The 22,432-nt window shown below is 39.2% G+C and overlaps 1 protein-coding gene across 2 annotated transcripts; it reads right to left on the bottom strand.

The window, feature by feature from the left end:
- Positions 1-2,836: 2,836 nt before the first annotated feature.
- Positions 2,837-21,454, bottom strand: LOC134718998 (zinc finger protein 239-like). 2 transcript variants are annotated; one of them, XM_063581896.1, is made up of 2 exons: positions 21,388-21,454; positions 2,837-3,999 (listed from the first exon to the last, which is right to left on the bottom strand). In XM_063581896.1, the coding sequence occupies exon 2, from the start codon at positions 3,952-3,954 to the stop codon at positions 3,205-3,207; it is 750 nt and encodes a 249-aa protein (XP_063437966.1). In that variant the 5' UTR covers positions 3,955-3,999; positions 21,388-21,454; the 3' UTR covers positions 2,837-3,204. The 2 variants fall into 2 exon arrangements, with proteins under 2 accessions (XP_063437966.1, XP_063437965.1); XM_063581895.1 differs by lacking the exon at positions 21,388-21,454 and adding an exon at positions 21,261-21,381.
- Between the last annotated feature and the right edge of the window lie 978 nt (positions 21,455-22,432).

Raw genomic sequence — 22,432 nt, 5'->3', positions numbered from 1 at the left:
GTAGCTGTAAATTCTATCCAAATCAGAGCTACCGTTGACACTGCCGATTTAAAAGGAACTGGACTTCAACCACTTGCGGATTTCTTTGCCAATTCAGGGCAATTCACTATGTGTGTCATATATTTGATCGGTACAATCAAACTTGGCCGGCATGGCTTGATTGTATGCAGCGCAATAGTAGACTTGGTTCACTCAACCGTTGTTTTAGATGGAAAATAAATTCCTTCACAACTAATAGAGGGAAGAGTTTAGTCTCTGTTACAAGTGCTTATGAATACACCTGTTCTAAATTCATTTATGTTTAAAACGGTGAAAAGGAAATCCTTGTCTAAGGACGTTTGTGACACTCTCCCAATACAGAACCACCTACCTGTCTTAATATCACACGTCATGGAAATTACACCACAATACAATGTAAACATTGTCAATAATACTGCTATTGAAATCTCTCATATAGCAATAGACCTTTCTAATAAGATGGTCAGTGATGAAAATAGGTACATGGACATAACAGATGAAACATCAGATAACCATGAAGTCCGTGGCGAGGGAGTCTTGCAACAGAGATCTGCAGGGGCCCTAGGTCCCGCAGTGTCTCTTGTCACTGCATATACTTCAGCAGCAACCATATTTGACGAAGACCATATACTTCTTTGGTGCCAGCTACTGCTGGGTTCACTTCATCAAATTAGCACAATACTATTATAATGTTCCACTTTTGAAGATCTCTTGGATTACATTTTACAAATAGAACTTTACACTTTCATGGAGTACCAATTGTAACCTCTAGAATTTATGTTTGTACGTAAACTACCCATGGAACCTACCAGTGATTGCCATTGCCTTGTGTTGTTTTATGAATATTCCGTTTTCGGTGTTAATGTTAACAGTTAATGACAGTGTATAACATATCTGTTAAGATTCCAAACCAAGGATTTCTACCAGTAGTATAGTTTCAAGCGTCTTACTCCTCATCTTGTTTATTTTGTTTATTACATTGAGTTACTATACCGTATTATGTTTCCAGAGAGGAAGAGACATTTTATTCCAATGACCGTTGTTTTTGCGTATTCCATGTACTTTGAAACATTGATAGCGTTTAAAGGAATATAGAACGTTTAAAATTTGGACTTTAATGAACCTTTATACAATTTGATGTGTTATAGGAGACATTGTTTATTCCGACATTACTACATGAATATGGATTACTTTTCACAGACAGTGCGTTATTTCTAGTCGTTTTCTTAACCCCTGCTCTGGTTCTTCTAAGATGGGGCGATTGTGGTGCTGAACACCAATATGCAGTACTGAACCAGTTCATGTTTTATATGTGCCTTATCATGTGTCCGTGACGTAGTACACAAGACACACGATCTTAGACTCTTCACCTTACCACATGTTTTGACATATTGATTATTTCCGTTATTACTGAATTTATGTATAATTATTGTTGTATCACCTGAATAAACCCTGGTGAGTTTCATATATATTGTGTTATATTATTAATTATATGCTCGGATCACAACAACATGATGAAATTGACGAAACCTACACTGATCAATCAATTTATGATATAACATAGTAAAATACAGGGACGAGCTCTCATACACTAAAAAAATGAAATCAAAATAATAATAATAGTATTAATTCTTTATTTTATTTATTCATAGAGACTAAACAATTATATTTGTTACAAAATATATATCTCTCCTGAGACCACACACACATCACAAACAATCAAATACAGATATCATGCTTAATTAATATGTGTCTCATATGGTCCGAGAACACAATTAATTCGTAGTGCATTTCTTTTAGAACATAAATGAAAATAAAAAAAATCCCACCTGCGCTTTCTCACAGAAACTTTTACAGTGTGTTGTACTACTTTTGGGACAAATTATATCAAAATTATAGAAAACTTCATCGTCTCTAACTCAAAATATGGACAATTTTATGTTTAGGGCGTCTTGAAATCTTTTGACAGCTTCCGAAGTGCTCATTTTCAACCTTTTTCAGCTGGACCAAATCACTACTTTCCTTTAAAATTCTGGACCCAAATTTTTTTTACAGTGTAATGTTATCCCCCTACTTGCAATTTGAGGCATTAAACATGGAGAAATAAATTTGGAAGAGGTATAAAAGTTAATGACAAGTAACCCACTGTCAACACTAGGGACTATATTTGTGAACAACGAAAATCTAGGGACGACAATGGTGGTCTCGGACCATATGTCTATGCAAATTATCACTAGTATGTGTTCTCATGTGTCGGTAAATTATCAGTAATATGTGTTCTATGTACATATAAGTTATTACTTTTGATGTATCATGCGTCTACGAAAACTATGTCTGATTTATTAGTATGTGTTCTCATGTGTCTTTGTAAATTATCACAAGTATGTGTTATCATGTGTCATATACACCACTGTCTGTGTCAAAAAGTCAATTGCATGGTATGGATGTTCATACTTTCTTTTAAACTACAAAATTGACTAAACCCTTTGCCATCTCAAATGTGAGGTTTACATGTTTTACCTGTATGTATTTTCATATGTTTCTTAAAATTACTTAGATCACTAAAGCCTTTCCCACAAACATCACATTCATTAGGTGTATAACCTGTATGTGTTCTCATATGTCTTGTTTAACTACTATCTTGACTAAACTGTTGATCACATACATCACAGTTTATACCCTGTATGTGTTCTCATGTGTGTCTTTAAAGTACTAGGCTGACGAAATCCTTTCCCACAAACATCACATTCATGAGGTTTATAACTTGTATGTGTTCTCATGTGAATCTGTAAATTACCATGCTGACTAAACCCTTTCCTAAAACATCACATTTATGAGTTTTATAACTTGTATGTGTTCTCATGTGAATCTGTAAATTACCATGATGACTAAATCCTTTCCCACAAACATCACATTCATGAGGTTTCTCACCAGTATGTGTTCTCTTGTGTCTCTGTAAATTACTTTGCTCACTAAAGCCTTTACCACATACATCACAGTTTTACAGTTTATCCCCCGTATGTGCAAAATAATGTGTTCTGGAATGACTTAGTAAATGACTAGGTTGACTTAACCCTTTACCACATACATCTCAGTTATTGATTTATCACCTGTGTGTGTTCTCATGTGTCTCTGTAAAACAAAAAGCTCACTAAACCCTTTGCCACATACATCGCAATCATAAGGTTAATCCCCTGTATGTGTTTTTATGTGTCTTTGTAAACTATTTGACTGACTATACACTTTACCGCAGACGTCACAATTATAAGGTTTATCCCCTGTATGTGTCCTCATGTGGACATTTAAATTACCACGATGACTAAACCCTTTACCACATATATCACAGTTATGAGGTTTTTCTACAGTATGGGTTTTCATGTGTCTCTTCGAATTACTACGGTGACTAAACCCTTTATCAGATGCATCACAATCATAAGGTTTATCAGCTGTATGTGTTCTCATGTGTCTCTGTAAATTCCAAAGCTGACCAAAACTTTTACCACATACATCACAGTCATGTGGTTTATCTCCAGTATGTATTAACATATGTCCAGTTAGGAAACTATTTCGGGCAAATTCTCTTCCACAAACCTCACATTTATAAGGTTTTTCACCCGTATGTGTTCTTATATGCTTCTTTAAGTCACTACTTTGACTAAATCCTCTAGCACACACACCACATTTATATGGTGTTTCACCGGTGTGTTTCTTCATGTGTCTCGTTAAGGTATTATTCTGACTATATTCTTTAGCACACACATCACATTTATGACGTGTTTTATCAGCCTGTGTATTTATGTGTCTCTGTAAAGTACCATTGGTTGTGACTAAATTATCTCCTCCCTCTGATATCTTATTGATATCTCCAGTATGTGTGTTTATGTGTCTCTGTAGTTTACCGTTGAGTGTGACTTCATCCTCTCCTCCCTCCGACATCTTATTGATAATGTTTATCTCCAATTAGTGCGTTCTTGTACAACCCTGTAAGGAAAAAAAGACATGTACATGTATATAAACCTTTTGATACCTTTCTGCAATTTACACACATATCATGTACAGTCATGACAGTAACACCTTACTAATCATAATCCTGCACAAAACAAAAACCAACGGAACGCCATCACTGCCTTATACGAAGAAACTACTATGACATGATGCAAATTTGACATTACGATGTATACATTTTGGCATAATGTAATAGAAATATACGACATAAAGATTTTTTAACATAACGTAAAGAAATTTTTCGCCTCATGTTATTTAACTTTCAGATAAGGTAATGAAACAACCACATGATCACGAAATGAAATTTTCACATCATGTAAAGAGGAAACACATCATGTAATGAAGAATTCACATCATGTCAAGTAGAAATCACATCGTGAAAGGGAGCTACCATTTGATTTTCATGGGGGGGGTCTAGGATGAAAAATTTTGACCTGCATTTTTTTTAGCTGTAATCTCTGTCCTGCCTTTTTATTTTTCACTCTGTTAGGTCCTGCCTTTATTTTTTTTAGTTTATCCTGACTTTTTTTACCTAAATTGTCGTCCTGACTTTTTTTTTGCAAGTGTCTCATCCTGCCTTTTTCTTTTACTCATAACTCCTGACCTGCCTATTTTTTTCAAATTTCATCCTAGCCCCCCCCCCCCCCCCCCTAAAAATCAAATGGTAGCCCCCTAAAGAAGAATTCTCATCATGTAAGCAACATTTTCATCATGTCATAGTAGTTTCTTCTTATAAGGGGCTTAGGCAGTGATGGCGTTCCATAAAAACCTTTTATTTCATCAGATCGGTCATGGCGCAGTTACTGGTTCTCTGTCTCAGTCTATATTACCTTTCCCCCATGACTGTATGCCAGAGAATTGATTCGGAAAACTACGTTCTTCCAACCAGTAGAATTAGGTCGGAAAGAACAATGGACTGGCGTCATCACCGATCAGATGAAATAAAATGCCCAAATCACATGTCTGTTATTAAACATAACTGCTGACTGTTGGTCCTACCAACCATGGTCAGCCATACTGTTTTTCCGGCCAACTGTCACAAATTTGTCTACTTTATTATACTTGTTGTATCTTTACCCTAAGCCCCGGGTTCTCCCTATTAGGAGTAGACAACTGATACCATTCTCCCTGCCAGGGGTAGACGATGGACACCAATGGGCCTCTGGTTGGATACAGCGGATGTCAGAGCCTGCGCACGCCTGCAGCGCCCTCTTCACCTTATGGTCAACAATACGTTAGACGCAATAACGAAGACACAGTAACAACGCCCGAGTTATAGGTAATTACATAATACTTAAGCCTAAGTACTTCTTATATGTATAAAGTCCAGGTCAGGTCCTTTCAAGGGAAATAGTCTTTCCCCAAGACGAACACCACATTATTGGTAGTTGCGGGTGGTTCGAACACACATGGTGTGACCTAGTTAGCCATTTTGGTCAGGGAATTTTGACCAGGTGCAATCAAGCGAGATTGGCAAAATAATTTTGGCTATTATGAGACTTTGCAAGTTGGATTAGGCTTAAAAGAAAAGCTTTAGAAGCGATACCTTATTGAGAAAAGCGTTGTAAGATAATTTTTTCACTGTCTGTGAAAGTTTTCAAACTTTGATCAAGTCATTGATTTTTTCAGATTGAGTCTCGCGTGATTTCGTGTTACCAGGTAACAGCGATACTTGAGATCAATACCGGAAGTGATTTCCGTGATTTGTTTACATATGCAATACACATCTTTGCTATTTGTAAACGGGATTTAAATCAATAAAGACTTGTTTATTATTTTGTTATTGTGTTGTCATTTATTTATAGTGAAAGTTTCACTGAATATAGGGTAATATTCAGCACAATGAGTGGGTTTAAAATTAAAATAAACTCCAGTCTGGAGTCTGTTCTCCTACATGTACCTGGCATTGGTACGGCTACTGCTCGTAGAATTATAGTAATGAGAAATAATGGCATAACAATTACACCAGAAATATTGGCCCAAATACCATATATGAAAAATAAAATGTCCCTTGTGTCAGATATGATTGATTTTTTTCCTTGTGAATTCAATGACATGGACAATGTTGATGTCAGGTGTCAAGGTCAGCCACATGAGTCACAAGACTATGAGACAGATACACATGTAAAATCACACGTGGAAGGGGCAGCAAATTTTGTTTCCACACCCTTCACCCCGGGTACTATTAGACGGGAAATTGCTCATTTGCAAGAATTTAACACCGATACACAGAGGAGGATAGACCAACACGGTTCAACACAGGCACCTGTCCAGGGGGGTGAAATTTATCAAAAACCTAATTTAAATCAACCGGTTGTTTCTGACTCGGAGATTGCCATGGATACAGTGTGGAATTCGCAGGTTGATCGCACGTCAATGAGATCCATGCCCTCATGCATTGAGGAAAATGAATATCCAACCCTAGAGATGGACCGTTGCAGAATTCTTGACGATAATCTGTCCTGTAGTGAGGAATCGTTACTTCCCAGCCGAACTTTACAACCAGAAGTAATTGACCCAGCATACGGACCACATTATGTAGAATATGAACCGTCAGATAAGCAAGATTTGCCAAGTCTAGATCGGTCTATGAGTATTCAGCATGATAGCACCACTATGATAGAGGTTCAGCTGAATCAGCAACCAAGGTTAGTGGGTGAACATTGTACAGAGTACGAGTCGTCAACTGCTATGAAAGAGCAACATTTCGAGAACTTCCACCTCAACGACAGGTTCCAACAAAGTCAATCACCAATGGAACAGGACTTTAACAGCCAGACTAGGCGACCAAACAATCAGCGCAGTAGGTTGTTAGAAAATTCTGTCAACTATATTCAACCGCCACAACCAACGGTTCAACTGCCTGTTGATCATACCGTCAACTTTAACCAACAACCTCAACCAATTGTTCAACTGCCTGTTGAACATACAGTCAACTTCAACCAACGTCAACAAGCTGTTCAACCACCTGTTGAACATATCATCAACCACAACCAATAAAGACAGCAAGCTGTTCAACTCCCTGTTGAACATAATGACGACTACCCTCGATCAAATAATAGAGCCATTCATCTACTTGGTGGTCACACAGTCACCAACACACAACCAACCCAACAGTCAATTCAACAATCAACCCGGCATACCATTAGCAACGTACCACATCAATCACACGGCACATCCATGCTTAAAGGACAATTGCCTACTCAACAAGGTTTCAACAGGTCACCTCCGACTGTTGCCAATCAACCAATCAACCACAGGGCTACACATCAACAACCTCAACCCAACATCAACAGGTCAAACCCTTTACCTGCACTTAGGTCTACTCCACCCGTCAGGGAAAGGAAACCTTATCAACAACTTCCACCGACCTCCAACAGGGCCAATCAACCACCCTGTCCCAGGTCAACAGGTCAACTACAGTCAACTAGACAACAAAACTATACCTTTCCAGTCGGTATAGCCGGACAACAAAACAGAGTGATTGATAATCAACACCTGTCCCAGGTCAACAGGTCAACTACAGTCAACTAGACAACAAAACTATACCTTTCCAGTCGGTACAGCCGGACAACAAAACAGAGTGATTGATAATCAACAACATCAACCATCGATCAACCATCCTGTTAATATATCACATATCAACAGCCATGTTCCACCGACACAACAATTTAACAGAACAGGTCTATGCCAACCTAACACCAACCAGTCAGGTTTTCAACAACCACCCAACAACACAATGGGTCAGCAGGGTCAACCGCCTCAGGCCATACATAACCAACAGGAATTTTACAGGCAACAACCGGTGCAACATCTCCAAAATGTTACTGCACCTATACATCAGACTCAACAGACATTTGGAAATATACCATACCAGCAAGGGAGGCCCTATCAGCCTTCGACAACACCAAATCTTGTACAAGGAACGGCTCAATCAGGGTATTATGACGCAGCTCCACACTTGCCAGTGTACCAACAACAACAGTTGTACAATAACAGTCCACACACTCAGTTTCAGGATCAACGCGGTATGTCTAGTATTACGAGCTGCTCAAATAGTGATTCTGATTCATCTAGTTCTACATCAGGGGTAGTGTATCGTCGGAGTCGGCATAAGAGTAGAAGCCACAAAACACACTCTAGACTCAGTATATCAAGCAGACATGTTTCACCAGTGGAGGAGGAGGCTAGTGAACACTCTTCGCCACACCGAAAAAATTCAGGCAAGAAGCATGACAAAAGGAGGTCAGACAGATTGGTCAGTCGGAAACGGATGGTCACCATTCCTCAAGCAACCGTCATAGAGCGAAGCCAGCTACAATGAAACAGGACAACAAATTTTTCTTTTCGGTGCCCCAGAACCTTAAGTACACAGATTAAGGCAACTGGAAGGCATTTTACACAAAGTTCACCGGGTACGCTGAGGCTGCCGGTTGGACGGACAAACAAAAACGAGAACAGCTTTGTTGGTGCTTGGAGGACAAAGCTAGTGATTTTTATACAGTGCTACTGGAATCCAACAAAGACATTGCCTTTATTGCAGTAGTGACTAAAATGGTGAAACGCTTCGGTTTTCAAGAACCACAAGAAACTTCACAGATACAGTTTCAGACCATAACCCAAAAGAAAGAGGAATCCCGGGAGGATTGGGCGGATCTTGTATTATCTCTGGCGACACAATCCTTCAAAGACCTCTTTGAAGAGTACATGACAAAACAAGCAGTAATGACATTTTGTCAAGGTTGCAACGACCCAGAGGCTGGACAACACGCATGTGGGTTTAAACCAGTATCGGTGGAAAATGCAATTGATATAATTAAGTGGTATCAGCATTCAAGAAAGGCTGTGCAAGCCCACATTGCTCAAGGAAAAACACATGAAGTCAAACAGGCGTCAGCTCCAACAGCACAAGTTAGTGACACACCATCAGTGCACGGGGTAGGCTCATCTAAATCAAACATAGACACATGAGTATCTCAAATGGAGCAACAACTTCGTCAACAACAGAGCATGCAACAGATGCAGAGCCTACTGTCCTCAATGACTACACTTACAGAGGAAATGCGACATTTAAACAGATCTAGTGGTACTTCGCCCAGTCGGGACTATAGATCAGATAATACCTCACGTGGACGTGGTCAAGGTAGAAGAGGTGGTTATAATAATCGTGCTGGTAACCGCAGGTCACAAACCCCAGACGGGGCATCTTTTTATTGTCATGAACTAGGACATTTCAAAAGAGATTGCCCAAAGTTAAATAACTCACCTGGCAGCAAACCGCCAACTCAGAATAAGCAAACAGAACGCAAATCAGTTACAATGAATGTGCCAGAGGTCAAAGCTACAGAGGGACCATCTAATGGGTTTACTGTGGTAGGAACAATTGGGACTGCTCAACTGTTGAGAGTAAAGGTACAAATCCAGGACAAGCTAGTAACTGCATTGATTGATACGGGCTCAGAGGTTACCATAATGCAGGACACCGTTTTTGATTCTCTGAAAGAAAAACTTTATGTCATTAAAGAGACACTTATGCATGGAGCAGGCCGAGAAATGCAGATGGCCTGCAGAATTACTAATCCTAATCTGTTTAGTATACAGGACCTACTTTTCAATCACAACTTATATATCGCTCCAATCGACTGTGAGATGCTACTGGGCCATGACTTCTTAGCTAGTAATAATGTTATACTCAACATTGGTCAGGGATACATGTCCATCAACGACAAGACAGTTATGCTAGTCTTAGGAGAAAAAAAGTTATCAAAGGTACCAGGATTATAATTTAGTACGCCAGACGCGCGTTTCGTCTACATAAGACTCATCAGTGACGCTCATATCAAAATATTTATAAAGCCAAACGAGTACAAAGTTGAATAGCATTGAGGATTCAAAATTCCAAAAAGTTATGCCAAATACGGCTAAGGTAATTTATGCCTCGGATAAGAAAATCCTTGAAGGATTGTGTCGCCAGAGATAATACACGATCCGCCCAATCCTTCAGGGATTCCTCTTTCTTTTGGGTTATAGTCTGAATTTGTATAGGAGGATAGACACAATCTGCTCAACCCTCAGTCAGCAGAATTACAATACCAAGCTGGGTAGTAGTCCCACCTAACTCAGTAATGCGAATGAATTGTACAGTACCAGTACAGGATAATGATTTTGTGATAGAACCAAACTCGAAGACTACACTCTTGATTCCAAGATCAGTTTGTGCTAAAGGACAAAGTCCGGTTGTTTGTTTTATGAATGTGACGGACAACCCTGTCCGACTCCAGGGTGGAATAGAAGTAGCTGAGGCACATGCTGTGACCATAAATGAATCTATGGGTGACCCTCAAGATCTGAGTGTTGGTACTTGTTCAACCAGTAAACAGGGTACCAGTCAAAATGGTACACCACCTAAACAAGAGGATCTCCCAGATCATCTCCAAGAACTCTTTACTACATCCAGTCAGGATTTGACATCAGATCAGAAATCAAAACTGAGAACTATGCTTTACACGTACAGTGATGTTTTTGCAAGGACAGAGTTTAACCTTGGTAATTTTAGTCATGTAGAACATGAAATTGATACTGGCGATGCCAGGCATATTCAGCTCCGTATGCGGAGAACACCCGCTTGTTTTGTTCAAGAGGAGGAGGCGCACCTCAAGAAAATGTTAGATGCCGGAGTTATACAACCTTCAACATCAGAATGGGCTTCAGCACCAGTGCTTATAAGGAAGAAAGATGGCGGGGTACGCTGGTGCATTGATTTCCGGAGGCTAAACTCAGTCACATCACGTGATTTATTTCCTCTGCCCCTGATAGACGAATGTTTGGATACTTTGGCTGGAAACATATGGTATTCCAAACTGGACGCTAATAGCGCATATTGGCAAATAAAGATCAAGCCAGAGGACCGTAAGAAGACTGCATTTGTCACGAAATAAGGATTGTTTGAGTGCGTCAAGATGGCTTTTAGACTTTGCAACGCACCAGGTACCTATGCCAGAGTAATGAACCTGGTACTCAGAGGTTTAACGTGGAAAACTGTTTTGGCTTTCCTTGATGATATATTGGTTCTAGGACCATCTTTTGATGAACATCTCACTAAGCTACAGAATGTATTTGCCAGATTTAGAGAGTATGGACTTAGACTAAAGCCTAAGAAGTGTGCTTTATTCAGAACCAATGTAGAATTTTTAGGCAGGAGTGTCAGTAACCAGGGCCTCCAAATAGGTCAGCAACATGTGCAACCAGTTAGTGGTTGGGTTGTACCTACTAGCACAAAGGAAGTTGAACAATTCCTGGGATTTGTGAACTACCACCGTTCATTTATCAAGGACTATGCCAAAATATCTGCTCCACTATATGAAGTGACAGGGAAAAAAATGTTTTCATGGAACCATGAACGTCAACTTGCATTTCAGACGTTAAAAGACAACTTGTTATCTGCACCAGTACTTACTTTGCCTAACAACAAGGATTATTTCATCCTGGATACAGACGCCTCCCAAAACGCAATAGGCGCAGAACTCATTCAGGTGCAAGATGGAGAGGAACGGACCATAGCATGTACTAACAGCCGAACAAAAACGTTATTGCACAACTAGAAAGGAGTTGTTGGCAGTAATTATATTTACTAGACAGTTCAGACACTACCTTCTGGGAAGACAATTCACTGTGAGGACAGACCATAGTAGTTTGACATGGCTTATCAATTTCAAAGAGCCCCAGGGGCAATTAGCTAGATAGTTGGAAGAGCTCAGCCAATATGACCTGGTCATAAAGCATAGGCCAGGTAATCAGCACATTGATGCAGATGTCTTGTCTCGTCTCCCGGATAGGTTAAAAGAATGTCCACATTATACTGCAGACACCATACTGGCAAGTTTACCTTGCAAGGGCTGAAATTACTGCCAGCGAGCACATCAAAGTTGGGCACAGTTCTTATGTGATGTAGATGAAGCAGTACCACTGGCTAGAAAAAGAAAGCAAAAACCAAGATTACTTAAAAGAGTAGCAACAGCAATGATGATGTTATTTGAAACTCCAGAACAGGTTTCAACCTTGGAACAACCTGCAGTACCAGTTGAATCTGCAGTTACTGACGACTGTTAATAACGTTGTTACACTAGCAGCTTAAACTCAATTGAGCCTATAGCAAGCCAGTCATCTGAGGAATGTGATTTACCACCATTCAGTACAGGTATGGAATTGATTTTTACTCCATCAACGGCAAGAATTGTAATGGATGACTCTTCTGATTGTGTCGTGGCAGCAATCGCACAAGAAGAGGGCATAACCATCTCAGGTTTCAGTGAAGAGGATATAAAAACAGGCCAAGAGAGTGATCTAGACTTGATGTTTATCCTCCCGTATTTAAAAGATGGCTGTGAACCACTATCCAATGATTTGTTCCTGGCACCACCAGCAGCCAAGAGTCACTGGATAAATAAAGAAAGATTTTTCTTAGACAATGGTATTTGAAAGAGTCAACCCAAAACAGAGGGAGCCAATACAAGACTTGTTGTACCCGCTTCTTTGAGACAAGTAGTAATGGAGCTCTGTCATGAACTGCCTAGTGCAGGACATCAAGGTGTATCAAGGACCATGTCCAAGATAAAGGACAAATATCACTGGTATAACATGACCAAAGACATTAACTTGTTTGTACTTAGTTGTGATACTTGCAACAAGAACAAGAAAGCGAGCAGACATAGTAAATGTCCTCTGACCAAGTACCATGCTGGGTACCCTATGGAAAGAGTCAACATATATTTTATGGGCCCTTTGCCAAAGTCGAAACAAAACAATGAACATATTTTAATGATGACAGACCAATTCACCAAGTGGACGGAATGTATACCACTACCGTCACAAACGGCTGACGTAACTGCTCAGGCTGCCATTAATGAGTATTTTACAAGATTTGGCTATCCATTCCAGCTATTCTCAGATCAGGGACGTAACTTTGAGAGCGCATTCTTTAAAGCAGTATGTGATTTGCTGCAAATTCATAAGGCGAGAACGACCCCATATCGTCCTCAGTCAAATGGACAGGTTGAGAGACAGAACCGCAGTCTCATGGATGCAGTAAGATGCTTTGTTGATTCACAACAAGAAACTGGGATCAACATATTGCTCAACTAGGGGGAGCCATGGGATCTAGTGTTAACAGGAGTACAGGGTATACACCAAAACAAGCTAATGCTGGGCAGGGAAACCAATCAGCCAGCAGACCTTATGTTCGGCAGTCAGAGTGAAAGGAAGTATGAGGGTGCTGATAGCTATATCATAGACCTTGAAAAAACTATTAAAAGTGCGCATACCATTGCTCGGGATAAGCTCAAGACCTCCCAGGAGAGAATGAAGAGAGACTATGACCTTAGGGTCTTAGAAAAATCGTACCAGCCGGGGGATCTTGTGTATGTTTTAGACACTGCCCAAATTAAGGGTAAATGTAAAAAATTAGGATCACCATGGAAAGGGCCAGGCATTGTAATTAGTAAGGTTACCGGGTACGTGTACAAGGTGAAACTCCAACGGGTGGTTTTTAACACTAATCATGACCGACTCAAGCCATGTGGGGATAGGAAGATTCCTGCTTGGTTAGAAACATGTAGGGACAAATTTAAACAAGGTATTGATGTCTTGGCAGGCAATAAGACCAAGCCTACTACCCCTCAGTACTGTGTGTGTCGGGGCCCAGACACGGGTGAGACAATGGTCCAATGTGATAACTGTAGGGAATGGTTCAATTTAACCTGCATAGGTATGTCAATCCAAGAGGTCAATGAGATAGATCCCTACATTTGCCCAAATTGTCAACTTGTCCGTCCTACTCCACCCTCAAAAGATAAAAGAGGGGGAGAAAATGAGTAGGTAACCATATTGTGTAAATAGTCAGTTTAATCATTGTGTATTAGATACGTAAATTGTCAGTTTAACTAATGTTTGTTTATTTTTTTCATATTTTTCAGAACGTCAGACTCAGAATCATTCAGGTCTTGCTCCAGCGAGGGCAGTGAAGATGAGGAAAGGTCTTGTAGGCCTAGTACTAGTAGTTGTAACTCCCAGCCGGGAGTGGGCATTCAGCCATTCGACACCTCAATCTTGGATGAAGCCAACCACAGGAGAAGGGTCAGGAGGGAAGTACCTGGTCAGGAAGGACCTGTGGAGGATCCCACAGTAATGTCGGAGGTACCAGCAATACCACAAGTAAGTGATTTAAAGGAACAGGAGGAACTTGTACAGAAACCTGGAGAAGAGTCACTTCCTACTCCAAAGGAGCCTGCAGCCGCTCAGGAGGAAGTAGTCAAAGAAGTCGACCCTATGGCTTTCAAGAAGGTCATTCCAGAGGCTTGGAAGGGGAAGGAGCACCTGGTATGGACAGGACCATACAGTGGGTTCAAGGACAGAACCTGGAGACTTAGTGACAGGGATGTCGCGTGACCTGTCCTAGACTGTCCGGTGATAACCAGGCACTTGAGAGAACATGCCCTAGCTGACCACTTGTCAGGGATGTTCGGTAGTAAGTTCTCCCAACAGATCTTGCAGGACAGAGAGTTCCAACATTTCAGAGGCCAGATGGTCATTCTCCTTGCCAGATGGTTGACGGGGAGAGAGGATGTTACTGCCTCTGATTTTGTATCATGGCTCCAGCGACGTGCCGGTATCCCAGACGGAATTAGAATTCAGGGAGTATGCCCCCGCTCAGGGCTGTCTGTTCTGCTATGAAATTGCCACAGCGCAAGGTGTATACGATCCACCCATTTAACAGTCCAGTCATGCCAGTGGTTGTGCTGTATTTGAGGGTGATGTTGTCCCTTATTAGACACCTCAGCCAGGCAAACAGAATAACCATTGCCATGGACGAATACACCGGGAACAACGGTCCCACTTATGACCTAGTCTGCCAGATGAACTGGAAGTTCATGGCAGCAACAGTTGTGGCAGAGCCCGTCGTGGCTCAGTCCACAACCAGAATGCCAGTGACTGAGACAAGCTGTAGCTCTAGCTCTGTGGATGTCCCACCAGTGACACAGCCATTGCAGTCAGTGCCATAGAGGGAGGAGGAAGAAAGGGTCACTCCACCAGTGGAGGAGCCAGTAGCCGTGTCAACCAAGCCAGAGGAATCCTTGGTGGTTCTAGTGTTCCACAACACTAGAAAGTTGGTTGGGGTAACATCTGTTGCTAGTGCTGTTGCTCAGGCTAGAGGCGTGTTCGACCTGGAAGACCAGGAGGTCGTGCTCACCTACCTGGGAGCGGAGCTGACCAGCTCAGTAAGGATGGAGTTGTTGCCAGCCATGGCAGAACTCACAGTCACACGCAAATGAGCCATATTGGATTAACGTGGATGAAATTCTGGATTCTTTTTGGTTTTGGCTTAGCCTCCGCTTCCTGTCTGGAAGCTGTACTCCCCAGGATTTGAAAACCAGGCCAGTGTATAAATTGTGAAATAGTAGATTAGTGTTGGACATTTTTACATATCGCGATATTCATGATATTGAAGAACGGTATTGGTGTATACATTGTTTTTTATGGTCATGGTTTTCACTTTTTGTTCCATGCTGGAACTGGTGCTTAATTTTTAAGGGGAATTTAGTAGAATAGCAGGTAGTTTAGATTAATTGGAAATTCAAGGGGAGCTTAATGAACTGACAGACATAGAGATCTTTGTAAATTTTTGATTATTTGTAGTAGATTTAGTTTTTGTGTATTTTAGAGATATGTGATTCTGAATTAGGACAACTCTGAATTGTAGTTCCGAGTAACGGACATGGATTTTTTTTTTATTGTCTTAGGCAAATAGATGTATTTTTTTAAATGTCATGTTTTTTAGGGAAAAGATAAAATTTAAATAGAGACGCAATAGCCAGGGAACAGGGGGTGGATTTTAGAAATAACCCATTCGTTGGTTAGGTAATAAACTAAGTATTTTGAATTTAAGGCATAAGGGGCGTCTTCAGTTGTCAGGCCTTTGTCGGAACTTATAGTTCCTCCTTTTTAGGAAGGAGGGGGTGTTGTATCTTTACCCTAAGCCCCGGGTTCTCCCTATTAGGAGTAGACAACTGATACCATTCTCTCGCCAGGAGTAGACGATGGACACCAATGGGCCTTTGGTTGGATACAGTGGATGTCAGAGCCTGCGCACGCCTGCAGCGCCCTCTTCACCTTATGGTCAACAATACGTTAGACGCAATAACGAAGACACAGTAACATTGCCCGAGTTATAGGTAATTACATAATACTTAAGCCTAAGTACTTCTTATATGTATAAAGTCCAGGTCAGGTCCTTTCTAGGGAAATAGTCTTTCCCCAAGACGAACACCACATTATACTGCACTGCACGCAGTAGAGAACTATTACATGGTTGGGTATGCGTCCGTACTTCCATCTTTCTGACCGTCCGTCCCATAATGGTATCCAGATGAAAACTTGAGAACCGATCAAAAATTTATTCCATTTGTTCCCAATTGCTTAAGCCAGGTGGTCCCACTAGACAACGATCGCGGTATGAACGTCGTATAATCGTGGTAAGAACGTGCTATATACGCAGTAGAAGCGTGTTGCAATCGGATAACTCGTGCTATGGTCGTAGTGAGAACGTGATGAGCGTAGAAAGATCTTAATATGCGTAGTGAGAATGTGGTATAATCTTATAGTGGGATTGTTGTAGCCGCGTAATGAGGACGTAGAAGCATCGTAATAGCAACTAAAATTTACATTTTCGTGCAGCTCATACCGCAACCTCACCACGATCTGAATTTATTTCAGATCGCAGTGAGCATGGTATTGTGGGACGGGTTTAAAATAAATTCATACCGCGATCTTACTACATTGTACGTTCTCAGCAATAATGTCAATATCGAGTTCCATATAAATACAGTACCATTTCTTCAATTTCTCAATAATTACATTAGATTAGGCACTTTATTCTGATTGGGTAACTGCACATCACGTGTTATTCCTTAAGCAATTGCATGATTCAATAAACAGTCACAAGCACAAGTCAATTAAATAAAACTATTATAAAATTCGTGTTTTCATGATCATAGCTAAAAAATGTAGTATTGAATGCTTCTATTTGTAACTTCATAGGGTTGTAAAAGCGTTGACCGTGCGCACATTTTTAGAATTAAGCGCTTCCGCGCGATTCATACACAACGTACTTCGGGTTTCAAATATAAACAATCGCCAAGATACTATACGATGATCAACATCGGCTGTAAACTAGATAATATGCGATGCTCAAAATCAGCTGTAAACTAAAAAGGCCTCTGACTTTTCAAAGATAGATCTGCCATCAGAAGCGAATTCTTTACATGATATATGAAAAAAAAATCCTCATGACAATGAATGATAAGGAACATTGCTTACTACAAACATTTGTTCGCTTTGGGGAATCCGTATATCGTCAGATTAACGGAATTCCAATGGGGACTAACTGTGCACCACTTATTGTGGACCTCTTTTTGTATTGTTAAGAGTTACAATTTATGACAAAAATAAACAAAGACCCATCAAAACAACATCTGATAAACAAATTAAATAATACTTTTAGATATTTGGATGATATTTTGGCTCTCAATAATGACGACTTCAGTATGTATATTAATGTAATTTATCCTGCTGAACTTACTTTAAATAAAGCTAATACTAACAATGACCACTGCCCTTTCCTCGATCTTGATAACTATATCACTAACGGAAAGCTGAATACTAAAATTAATGATAAAAGGGATGATTTTTCATAGATTTTAACAAGAGAAATTTATGTATTACTGAAAAATTATTACACCAGGGTTTTCGATATCACAAACTAGTCAAAACATTTACTAAATTTTATCATCGGTATAAAAGACATCATTCGTAAATATAGCTCAACATGCAGACTTCTTATACGTTCAGGTATTTCACATCCAATTTTTTATGGAAATATTCTTTATAGAGCACAAAGGTGTCAGTATTCACCTCAGAAACTTACAAAACCTTTGAATAGACTTATTAAGAAGGGATATAATTACGATACTGTTGTCAAGTCATTAAAGATTGCATATTTTAGCGTTAATATTGAGTCACTGATAAGGTCTTTGCGTCTGAACTAAACACATTTATTCTAAAAACAGTTGTTGGCATGACACGGGTTATGTTCTTCTCATATATGTTATGAACTTATGATGGTATGATATTAAACCCCTAACAATGCTAACAGGAAGGATTGTGCCTGATGTTCATACATGTATGATGAAATCATAATCTTTCAGTCAATTTAATTGAAGTCTGGAGCTGGCATGTCAGTTAACTGCTAGTAGTCTGTTGTTATTTATGTATTATTGTCATTTTGTTTATTTTCTTTGGTTATATCTTCTGACATCAGACTCAGACTTCTCTAAAAACTGAATTTTAATGTGCGGATTGTAATGTGTTTACTTTTCTACATTGGTTAGAGGTATAGTGGGAGGGTTGAGATCTCACAAACATGTTTAACCCCGCTGCAATTTTGCGCCTGTCCCAAGTCAGGAGCCCTGGCCTTTGTTAGTCTTGTATTATTTTAATTTTAGTTTCTTGTGTACAATTTGGAAATTAGTATGGCGTTCATTATCACTGAACTAGTATATATTCGTTTAGGGGCCAGCTGAAGGACCCCTCCGGGTGCAGGAATTTCTCGCTACATTGAAGACCTGTTGGTGACCTTCTGCTGTTGTTATTTTATTTGGTGGGGTTGTTGTCTCTTTGACACTTTCCCCATTTCCATTCTCAATTTTATCAAATAATAAACATTATTGTAGAAAGGAATGCTCGCAGGGTTACAACTAGTAATGTATGTCACATGTCTTGTTTTCTTAACATTATTGTTTAGTAAGGCAACAACCATTTGATTTTCGGGGGGGGCTATGGTTTTTTTTTCTGTGGAAACTTTTTTTTTCGCCTTCAGCGAAGAACAATCTATTTTTATGGCGACAAACTGAAAACAAACTTTTACTTTCAATTTTAGCATTACAATACATATAGTGGCAACTGAGGGTGAAACAAACATTTTTTTTTTCTCAGGGTTCAAAACAAATTATTTTTTTCACCCAAAAATTGAAAACAAACTTTTTTTTCTGAAAAAAACAATAGCCCCCCCCCCCCCCCCCCCCCCAGAAAATCAAATGGTTGCTGCCTAACAAGATACTGAAACAATATATTTTAAGAGAGCCGTGGTGTAGTGGTTAGTGCATCAGACTACTAACACAAAGGTACCTAGTTCGATTCCAGCCTGCGATAAAACTTTCAGGAACTGAATTTTCGGCTCTACAGTACTGTACCTTGACACCACTTGCGAGTATGGCCTCGAGGGAGGAGACGATGATAGTTTGTCGGAAGGCGACGATAAAAAGCTGACCCGTTTTAAGAGAGAGCCATAGCTCTTGCACGTTTAAAACTAACCCTTTTACACTGCAATGAAGTTACAAAAAGAAGCATTCAATTCTTAATTTATACATATATTTATCGGAAACAATACAGTCATGCCACAAAAATATACTAGAACGCTTGGACATAGTGGTAGGGGTAGAGGCAGACGGAGCTCTGCATATATATGCTCTGGTAGTAACGAATCCAAATCAAGCAGAGATGTCGGACCAACCAATTCAACCTAAAGCACAGCCAAGGTACAACCTTCAACACGGAGCATTGGCTCACAGCCAACAGCAAGCTATAAAGGGCCCCAAAAAAAACTTGTGTAAAACTATTCAAACGGTGAAACCATCAGTCTAATGTATTTAGAAACGAGCAGCTTGGTTGAGCCGTTTGAGTGTGAATATTGACAAATAAATAGAGAAGCTCGTTTCTGCCTAGACCCGAAGAGCAGATTTTGGACAATTTTGAGTAAATTCTGTATTAAAAAAATGTGTAGTTTATGTCACAGGCTCTTGTGTATATGATACAGTTTGGGTTTTTTTTTGCTGAATAAAATATTCAATTTTCTTTATTTATAATATATTATCTATAACTTCTGTGCATGTCTCACCTAGTTTCGTGTGATTTAAACGACTCAGAGAAAATACCCAATTTTACTATCCATACTGACAGCCTTTGGCTGTTGTCTGCTGTCATGGCTGTATGGTCGGGTTGTTGACCCCTTAACACATTCTCCTTCCAATGTTTCTTAGTATAGATAGTAAAATTTGGTATTTTCTCTGGGTTGTTTAAATCACTCGAAACTAGTTGAGACATGTACAGAAGTGATAGATATGTATTATGAATATAGAAAATTGAATATTCTAATCAACCAAAAAAAATCCAAAAAAAAATCTGTATCATATACCATGTATACCATGTATACCCAAGCGCCTGTTCTATGCGGTTTATGTTTTCAATTAACCATTATTTACTCTATTCAGAAAATTTAATTGATGAATAGTTTTACTCTCATAAATTGTTTATAAGTCCTATCTACATGTACAATGTAGCTCCTCTTTCAACTGTCCTATGACTGAAAACCGAAAAAAACACATTTGAATCCTGCTTAAAGGGTCCCAAGATTGTTTCGCCTCGGTCAGCTCATTTGTAGTTGCTTGCACATCATTTCTTTCTAATTACGCCCCTGAGAACCCCTGAGTGACTATATGAGCTTATATTAAAATTGTAAGTGTTATTTGGTCATTACAAGTGTTATTCGGATATTCAGTGTTATTCGGTCATTCAAGGTACCGCATATACATGTATATATAAACGCACTCTCAGTATCAAAGTTGGTCGTTAAGAGGACAGAGCAAGCTGAATTAGTAATAATAATAATAATAATAAATAAGCTTTATTTAGAGTCGGCATGGTATATAAAACATAGAGAAACATAAGTTCTACAAATGAGCTTTTAATGCCTAAACTATTTACTATAACATATTTTATACTATAGCATGTACAAATGATGTATAGATAGTTTTTGGATGAGTTTAAATGATAATTTTATAATTGTCTTATATGTATAAACTAAAAATAGCTTATTATCACATTTATACCACATTTTACCATCGTTTGGTTTACGTTTCCCTGTAGTAATGTTCGGTTCCACCAGAGTTCGCAAACTCTTTTTTCCCTGTTGGTCCAGACTCTTGAAAAAAAATCTGTTGGTCCTTACTATTAATTCGATTGGAAATTACTTAAATTGTGTCAGTCCTTTATAATATTTTGGTGGTAAAATCCGCAGGACCACCACTTTTCAAGAACTGTGTTCCACAAGCGTGTATTTTACTATTTACCCGTAATATAAGTCTGTACGAGTGAGTACTATCTTTTTTGTCTTTCACACTTTCACATTATAAACATCATCAAATCTACCCATATATTTTTCACTCCAGTTTGTTAAATGTCTTCTCATTTACTTACTTTTTCTTTGTGTACAGGGAAATATAAGTTGAGGGAAAGAAACCAACGTCATATTCATGTATCTCACAAGATCCCCTACCTACCTTATCTGTAAGTTCCGCCTATGTCAGAGGCACCAACACAATGGTGCATGTAGGGATTTTATACAAAACTGGTGTCAGTGTTATTAATTTTAACAAGGATTTATGTAATATAGATAATGTTTTTATAAGTTGACAGAAAAAAATGCATGAAATAGTACTGCCTCAAAGTTTAGTCCAGCATGCATAACATTATGCCAATCAAATAACAATTATTGGTAGAGTGGGGTGCTCATTTTCGCCACATCTTTCCTTGTTTTCTACAGTTTATGGTCAGGTCTAAATGTTTTTGAAGTATACTGATATTTCTATATGAAGATAACTTCAAATACAAAATATTCTTAAGCTTAAAAACGGGTTTGTTTAAAAAAAATCATCCGAAAAGTTAGATTAAAGGGTGTATGAAATTTCAGGATGTTTTGTCAATGGGGGACACATATTCGCCGTTTTTACACATCTATCTAAAACCAAATAACCGCAGCTTTTAACAATTTTTATCAAATCAATTGCATTATAGATGAATAGAAGACATTTCAAAGGTGTAAAAAATTCAAAATTAGGGCATTCAGTCAAGTATTTACTTAGAAAATAAGTTCTTTGAAATTGTGTTTTTTATTCAGGAAATTGTCCGAAAATCGTTGTCTGTTTTTGGGTCATTTTCAGCTATCTTTGAAGAGTTTACACCTCAAAATCCTAAAACGGCGAAATTGTGTCCCCGGCGAAAATGAGCACCCCACTCTAAAAGACTTATATGTTTTTTTTTACCTGGGAGTGGGGGCTAGTTATTTTGAAATCTAACTTACAAAATTTCTTGACCCCCCCCCCCCCATAATATTTCCCTATTCTTCTTGACATTTTGTCTCTCGAAGAATGTGAAATACGTATTTCCGTGTGTAACAAGAAGGTGTCCATAGTACGGGATGCCTCACTCGCACTATCATTTTCCATTTCAGTGGAGCGTGGAA

This window comes from Mytilus trossulus, chromosome 5, assembly GCF_036588685.1.
Source record: "Mytilus trossulus isolate FHL-02 chromosome 5, PNRI_Mtr1.1.1.hap1, whole genome shotgun sequence".
Lineage (NCBI taxonomy): Eukaryota > Metazoa > Mollusca > Bivalvia > Mytilida > Mytilidae > Mytilus > Mytilus trossulus.
This window is presented reverse-complemented; position numbering and strand designations above follow the sequence as displayed.

What these genes read in the sequence shown, in the direction of transcription:
- LOC134718998 (XM_063581896.1), bottom strand. Translation starts at nt 3,954, where the DNA reads ATGTCGGAGGGAGGAGAGGATGAAGTCACACTCAACGGTAAACTACAG.